Source organism: Chenopodium quinoa, unplaced genomic scaffold (assembly GCF_001683475.1).
Source record: "Chenopodium quinoa cultivar QQ74 unplaced genomic scaffold, ASM168347v1, whole genome shotgun sequence".
Taxonomy (NCBI): Eukaryota; Viridiplantae; Streptophyta; class Magnoliopsida; order Caryophyllales; family Amaranthaceae; genus Chenopodium; species Chenopodium quinoa.
Window position 1 is genome coordinate 332,103 of NW_018744155.1, and position 8,832 is coordinate 340,934.

Sequence of the window (8,832 nt, forward strand, 5' to 3'; positions counted from 1 at the left end):
ACTAATTAAGAAATTATCGCGTTTTTTTATCAGCTTTTTAAAAAATTAATTCTTGTGATTAATGTTTTTTAAACAACAACGCAGCTAATTTTAATTAACATAAAAAAAGGAGGTACAAATCGTGATTACAGTTCTACAACTATAATCTAGTATTTTTTATTTTAAAAAAAAAAACACAACTACACATCGTTTTGTAAGATGTCCTTAGGGATAACCATTTGTTGTAAACCTAGTTGCCTAAGTTTTCGTTGTTACCAAATTTATTCCATATATGTTCGACCAAGTCGTTTTTTAGCTGCAAATGAGTCTGTTGATCCTCAACCTCTGTTCTACGAGACAAGTATAAGCCGATATCCACAATACGATCATTACGGTACTCGGTAGTGTCCTCATTAGCGTTCCCTCCAGCATTCATAACCTCATTGGTATTAACGTTATTTTGATACGTCTCTCGTTCATCTTCAACGATCATATTATGTATTATGATGCAGGCGAGCATGATATTGTGGAGTATGTCGGTATCCCACGCCAAAGACGACTTTTTAATAATGGCAAAACGAGCTTGAAGGACCCCAAATGCACATTCAACGTCTTTTCTAGCAGCTTCCTGGTGTTTTGCGAATAAACGATCCTTATGAGTTTGTGGACTCGTAATGGATTTCACAAAAGAAGCCCATCTAGGGTAGATTCCATCAGTAAGATAATACCCATTCGTATAATGATGACCATTGACTACGAAGTTGACAGGAGGTGTCCGACCCTCTAAGACGTCTTCGAACACAGGGGATCGATGAAGCACATTAATATCGTTGCAGCTACCTGGCATCCCAAAAAACAAATGCCATATCCATAGATCTCTGTCCGCAACTGCCTCCAGTTTGAGAGTTGCAACTCCTTCTCTTCCTTGATACTGCCCCTTCCATGCGTGTGGACAGTTCTTCCACTCCCAGTGCATACAATCAATGCTACCTATCATGCCAGGAAATCCACGTTCTTCCCCAATACGTAGCAATCTTTCCATATCTGCGATGTTTGGACGGCGTAGGTACTGATCACCGAACAGGTTGATGACACCTTCTGCGATGCTTGATTCGGGATCATATTTTGACCCAAATTTTTTTTTTGCTTTCTATTTGTTTTGGGGTTGGTATTAGCATCCATAATTATAATTTATATTTGGAAAAAATAAAAATTTAATAATAATAATAATAATAATAACAATAATAATAATAGAAATAATAATAATAACGATAATAATAACGATAATTATAACGATAATAACAATAATAATAATAGAAATAATAATAATAACGATAATAATAACGATAATAATAATAATAATAATAATAATAATAATAATAACAACGATGATAATAATAATAATAATAACAACGATAATAATAATAATAATAACGATAATAATAATAATAATAACGATAATTAAAAATAATAATAACAATAATAATATTAATATTGGTATAAATAATAATAATAATATTGGTAATTATAGAGGGGATTTTTGAAGAGAAAAATATAGTAGAAAAAAATGAATTTTGAAAGTTGAAAAAAATATATCAATATGGGTGTCTATTTATAGAGGGGAAAAAAATAGAGTCGTTGGTAATTTTTTATTTTTTTTTATTTGTATTTTGTAAATATATCCGTTGCAAAATTACAACGGATATATTTAAAACAGTGCACACGTGTCAAGCAGCGGCTGGGCCAAGTGGCGCGCTCCCAGCCGCTGATTTCTATTTTTTTTTCTGAGCTTTAACAGCAAAACGACGTCGTTTTGCACCATGAAACAGCAAAACGACGTCGTTTTGCTATAATACCAGTCCAAAATATTGGTGGGGCCCACAGCGAATTAATTCATGGAAATGCTTGCTCCTGCAATCGAACCCATGACCACTCAACATGAACCATTAAAGGTTTGCCATTAAGCCACCACTTTATTTGTTTATTCATTGTGAACAATTAAATAGTTCACCCTTAAAGATGCCCTAAGCTATATATTATGGATGCTCTCATATACAAATCCAGAGGTGGGCCTACCAAGGACCACTTGCCCCATGCCCATATTTTTTAGTATTAAATACCAAATTGTTGTATTTATTAAGCAATAGAAATATAACTAAGTTGGTTATTTATTGATATACTAGTGCAGCAAGTCGAAAGATAAAATCCCACATATACATGCCACATCTTGTAATTTGTCTACGCATTTTTTCTTACAAAAGAAAATATTTGTTCTTGTTACTTCATACGGCCCACCCTGTACAAAATTTCTAAATCCCTCTTCGGATGCTCTTATGCATTTATGTCCCTTCTTCTCCAAGTCAATAAACAACTTTATTAACTAATTACTCCATCCGTTTTTAAATACTTGTTCCACTTTCCTTTTTTGGTCGTGTTTAAATACTTGTTCCATTTATGTTTTTGGAAAGCTTTTACAATATTTAATTCATTTCTCACACTCAATGGACCCAACATAATACTCTTTCTCCTCCTATTCTTCCACTACTTTGGCTTTTTACAATTTTTCATTCTTTCAACTACCCTACTACCTCCATATTTTATTACTTTCTTCAATTTCTCCTAAAATTCCGCGCATGGAGAAATGTAGCAAGTATTTAAAAACGGAGGGAGTAGTGTAGAGACGGCTCAAAAATATAAACCTTGTTTTTTTATTGTTCATAAGTATTTTTGTACTTGCACATTGAAAAATATTCCCTCTGTTTTTAAATACTTGTTCCACTTTTCTTTTGCGTTTGTTTTTAATACTTGCTCTATTTCCTTATTTGGAAAACTCTTGTAATATTTAATTCATTACTCTGAACAAGTGGGGCCTAATTCTATTACTTTTACATTATCTTTCCTCTAATTTACCTTCCACTAACCCCACTACCTCTATATTTTATTACTCTCTTCAAAATCTCCTAAAACTTCGCGCATGGAGAAATGGAGCAAGTATTTAAAAACGGGAGTACTTCATAATGATAAAATAATGAGTTTGTTATGAAATATTGTGTGGATGATCATTATGCTCCTTATATCATTCCAGAATATTCTAGATATATGGTTTATTCTTATCTAAACATATTTGTGGATGTCCATCTTGTATCACTCTAGAACTTTCTAGAGTTTAGGGTTTATTATTCTCCAAGCAAACTCTATCAATTGTATAGTATATATATATATAATAACAACCTAGACATGATTTCTATATCATAATTACAATGAAACCAATTAAAGCACTTGCTTGGATGTCTCATACCTCTTTCTAATAACAAAATACACGCGTTAGTAACTTCAAGGAAAATAATAAAACAAACAATTAAATTAAATAATAATTGAAATAAAGATTTGGGACCAAACCCTCAGAAATTAAAATCGTTCACGTCTAGGGCGAAGGCAACTTCGAACAATGCTAGGTGTGTCTAGTGCTAATGTATGAGGAATTGTGTTTGTAAAAGGCTAGTTTAGAAAGAGAGAGATAGAGAGAGTATCAAGAGATTCTTGATGAGAGTTGGTGAGAGAGAGAATTGATGATTGTAGATGATTCAAAACGGAGTTTTTAGGAGGCTATTTATAGAGAAAATCAGCCAAAAAGTATCAATAGGGACGGAGAATGATTTAGAACGTTCTGCGATCCTAAATCATTCTTGTAACGCCGATACATGCAAAACTAGTATTAGTTAAAACAGATAAAAGAGTTAAGAAACGCGTATCTTGCACCGTCCAGCACACGTCTCTAGAGGTATCCGATTTGTGTTGCATTGCTGTTGTTGACAACCTTCCACAATCTAGGGAACGTCATCTCGTTGTTTTTTGTTCACTCGTCTCTGAACAATAGAGCTTTTTTAGATATGTTCATGCGTCTCTGAACAAAGAGCTTCTTTTTAATATGAGCTTCTGAATGATGTGTCCACGCGTCTCTGAACAAAAGAGCTTGAAAGAGATGGCCATGCGTCTGTGAACAAAGAGCTTTTAATTTGATGATATGTCCACGCGTCTCTGAACAAAAGAGCTTGATGATATGTCCACGCGTCTTTGAACAAAAGAGCTTGAAAGAGATGTCCACGCGTCTCTGAACAAAAGAGCTTTGAAATACATGTCCACGTGTCTCTGAACAAAAGAGCTTGAAAGAAATGTCCACGCGTCTCTAAACTAAAGAGCTTTGATGCTTTAATGTTTGTTGCGATAATATTCCGAAGAAAACTTCTGAAGACCAACACTTGTCGATCTTTAAAACTCGCTTGAACTTTGCTTCCGCTATGCCAGTACGTCGACGCTTTTTCTGCTTGTGAACCATTATGTCGGTGCCTCTGTTGTTTATGAACCAGTATGTCGGTGTCTCTGCTGTTTATGAACCTGTACATCGGTGTCTTGCGATGAGCCAATGTTTTAGGCGCTTTAAGCTATGTGAGATGACCTTTCGTCAGGTCGATCACTTATTACGATTGTAATCAAGCCGACTACTTAGTCATGTCAAATTGCTTATAGGGGCTAACTGGCGTACCAAGGAACCCGAAATTGCTGAAAGAGGTTGAAATAACTGCTCTGAGTGGTTGAGCGTTCTGTCGCCGCTGCAATGCCTCTGGCGCTGCGATTTGGCTCTGTCGCCAGACGCTGAAATCTAACGCCAGGCGCTGAAATCTGTTGCCAGACGCTAGATGTTGTCGTCTGGCGCTGGAGTCGGGTCTTCCCTATTCTGCTCTTGCTGCCGCTGGGATGCACCTGTATTTATCTTTGACTATAGGACTTTGCTAATCTCTTTAATTATTTTAGGGTTGACCTAAGGTTTAATGTCGCTTGACTCATTGACTTGACACGACTCAAGGTATAAACTTGACTCGCTGTGATTGACTCAAGGTTGACTCGACTCGAAGTGAAATGACACATGTGACTCATGACCCGTGCGTGCATTGTATTATGATTGTGCGACTCGAAAATGCAAAAAAGCAAAAATTTTCCGTCATTTTTGTGGAGGGTACCGACTTTCTCCCAAAAAAGAAAGACATGAAAAAGAATCTAAGTGAAGTTTTTGAAGGTGCATGTTGAATGAGCTTAGTCAAATGTTGTTTCTGACAGTACAAGGATTGTAACATCTTAGACTATCCTAGTTGACTCGATAGTGAAAGTATTTGGGTAACTTAGGCGTGGAGGCTAAGCACTTAATACTTCGATGCAATGATGATTATGATTGATGAGTGATTTTGATATGACAATACATGCTTCAACGTTGTGTTAAGATTTCATGACAAAGGGTTCCTAAGGGAAAGTATATTTGGTCATGTATCTGTGCAGTGTGTGAAAGTGACACTAAAGTTAGGCCGTAAGGGCTAAGTGTGTTGAAAGATATTATTTTTTAAAAGAGTCAAATGGTGGTGACTCTTAGGCTAGGTAAGCTAATGATGTTGGGATCAAGCCCCCAAGTCTAGCTCTAAGTAAATAGGGATGAGCATAGGAGATCCCTTGATATGATCATGGTGTGTGAATGTGAATATAAATGCATGTTTATTACGGTTTCACCTCAATGTGAGGTTGCCTACGTATCCGTTAGGAATCAGGCCGAATGTAGCTTTAGCCAAACCTCGCACAAGTGTGTGTATACCACAAAAAGGTCTTTTTAAGGGTTGTAACGTGGTGACATGGTAAAGTCGTATCCCCTAATCAAAAGTAATTCCTAAATCCTCTAACTAATGTAGATAGGGAAGTAGGGTCGAATCCACAGTGAAACGAGTCTTTCTATTCCTAATTAATTAATATAATCTAGATTATAAAGTAACCAAAATATAATGATCGAAGGAAACTAAACTACGAAGAGTAAAAGTGGGAAAGAATAAAAGTAGGAGGAAAAACAAAGAATAAAAGGCCTAGGGCATAGGTTCACCAATAAATAATATTCTAGGGTAAAACATAATAATCAATCATCAATGCATACATTAATCAGATCATAAAGGGCTTTCGCTACGTATTACAATCACACAATTAATTTACCGGTATTAAATCTCATCTCTCGAATCTCCACTTAATTATTTAATAATTAACCTGCCTATTGAAACTAGACCTAAACATTAATTCTCATCTTTCGAATCACGAATCAATATTGTTAAACTCATGCATAAAAGATCTGCGCAAATCTAGTCACAGAGCATTAAATCAATCAATAAGAAATTAATCTAGCATTGATAATCAACAACAATAAATTACCCCTTTATATTATTTATGATTCCCCAGAAACCCTAGAAATAAAACTACTCACACATAATAAAAACTAAACTAATCAAGGCAATAAAACAAGACATGATCAAAGGAATAAAATAAATAACTAAGATTAAGAGAAGAGAAATCGTTACCAAAGAAATCAGGAATTAAGAATAAAGTTAAGAACAAAGTATAAGAGAGAGAAAACTAATCTAAAAGCTAAGTAGAGAGAGAAAATCTAAGAAAGAATTAAGAAAGAGTAAAAAGAAGATCCTAAACTCGCTTAACAGAAAAGTATACTAAGCGAGAAATCTAAACTAAAACAAACTTAAACGTCGAATAATTAACCCCTAACAATAACACGCGCCCGATCGGGCGAGGCACCGCCCGATCGGGCGCGCCTTTTTCCTCTCAAGGTTGAATCTCGCGCCCGGCCTGGCGTGAGTTCGGGCGCTAGCCTTGCTTCCCTCGCCCGGCCGGGCGCGCCTCCGGGCGCCAACCTCTTTGGCCGAGCGACACTCTTGGGCCACTATTTGGACTACGATTGGGCTCCAATTCTTCGGGCCAATCTGGATTTCCTCTTCGGGTCTTGAATTCTTGGTCCAAATGCCCCAATATCACATATACCGAGCCCTTAATCACCGGTTTGATGACTCTAACCGGCCCTAGGCTATAGAATCTGGTCTTGCTTCTCCAATGCTCGTAATTGCTCCATAATATCTCGGGAAAATGCTCATAAAGTGCAAATCCCTGCAAAAGTCAACCAAATCTACGAAAACACTAGAAAACACTACTAATTATGACCAAGGGACGGGGGTAAAATATTATATAAAATAGACACATCACGTGGTTAGGCTAAAGGTTGAAGAAGAAAGGGATAAAAGGCTCAAGACCCTAAATAAGCCCCCAAGGTGTGCAACCTGGCTCTTAAATATTTGTATTTTCATGCTTGTGGGTTTTAACTCTTTTTTAGCTCTTTTTTTTTGCTTTATTTATATTTGCTCTCTTCCTTTTTTTTTATAAGTGTGGGCAATCCCGATCATGCGGTCTATCACTCACTTGGCATTCATGTTTCTCAGGCACGGTACCGAGCACTCGATAAGAGACGCAATCTGAGACGTGTTCATATCAAAGACATGTTCATGTCAAAAACATTGGAACACTTGCCCTTTTGTACACTTTTATTTATTTATTTTTGCTTATTTTTTGCTATTTTAATCTTTTGAAGTCACTCAAGCTTTTTATGAAATTGAAAATTGCATAAGTTGCACACCATCCCATCCCAAGATTAGGTAGATATGGGTTGAAAAATGAAAGGTCTATCGTTAGTCAAGGCTCAAAGTGGTTTATCGAAAAAAGGATTGCATATTTGAAGGGTGAAAGGTAATATGACGTGGCTACAAGGGGTGCCTTAAATCATTGGTATACCTTGTGCTTAGTTTGACGTGGATGTTTTTTTTAATTTTTTTTTGCAATGTAATGATCATATGCAAGGAAATAAATGCTCATTTTATTAAAGGGGAAAAAGAAAGAATCTACAAAATTAAATTCAACGGAAAAGAAAGGCGCATATGCTAGACTTATTGGGGGAAAGGGTAAATAAAAAAGAAATAGAAAAAAGAGGTCATGAAATCTCATTGTTGAAGCTCGCCTCTGTCTTGTGTCGTTTGCTTCATCATCACCCAGTCTTCTCGTTAGCTAGAGGCAATGGGATCTTAGTTCCTTCTATGAAATCTTGAATGAGATTTTGAAACCTGTAGCATTCATTAGTAATATGACCGCGTCCTCGATGGTACTTGAAATAAGAGTTGGGATTCCATCTTGAAGATCGATTTTCTAGCGTTGGATCCTCGGTAGGGCCAATAGGTTTGATTAACCCTCGATCATAGAGACGATCGAAAGCAGCATCGTAGCTCATTCCAATAGGTTTGATTAACCCTCGATCATAGAGACGATCGAAAGCAGCATCGTAGGTCATTCCAATGGGTGTGAACTCTCTCCTGGGTTTCCTATTAGACCCTTGATTTTCCATGGCTAAGACACCATCATGGTCAAAGGTACTAACATTATTACTAGAGTGGGTGTTTTTGGAAGAGGAAGGATTGTCGTTCTTCTTTCCTTTCCAGCCACTGTGGTTACTATTGTTAGTAGCTTTTTGCTTTGCGAGGTTATCTTCAATTTCAATTTTGATGTCATAAACGGCCTTGAAAGTATCCAAGTTGTGTTGATATTTTAAGTGCTTTTAATACTTTTCTTGTAAGTTCTTGATAAATTTCCTCACAGATTCTTTTTCGGTGGGCACCTCAATCATCTTAGCGAAAGTTTCCCTCCACTTATTGAAGAAAGAAGTAAAGCCTTCATTCTCTTTTTGTCCTAGAACCTCGAGCTGTCTATAATCGATTTCGACTTGAATATTACACTTATATCTATTAATGAAAGCGTTTACAATAGCATCCCAAGTAGAGGTTTGCTCTTTGTCAAGGGAGAAGAACCATTGTTGGCAAACGGTTTCAAGAGATAAAGAAAACAAGGAATGAAAGACTTTCTTATCAATCCCCTTAATGTTCATTATAATTTCAAAGGCCCTTAAGTGAAGGTAAGGATTATTTGTTGCCTTGAATT

General features: G+C 36.3%; 1 protein-coding gene across 1 annotated transcript; it reads right to left on the reverse strand.

The window, feature by feature from the left end:
* Positions 1–229: 229 nt before the first annotated feature.
* On the reverse strand, positions 230–1,021 carry LOC110693794 (putative nuclease HARBI1). Its single transcript, XM_021870945.1, has one exon. It carries the CDS (start codon positions 1,019–1,021, stop codon positions 230–232), a length of 792 nt encoding a protein of 263 aa, XP_021726637.1.
* Positions 1,022–8,832: the final 7,811 nt, after the last annotated feature.

What these genes read in the sequence shown, in the direction of transcription:
- LOC110693794 (XM_021870945.1), bottom strand. Translation starts at nt 1,021, where the DNA reads ATGGAAAGATTGCTACGTATTGGGGAAGAACGTGGATTTCCTGGCATG.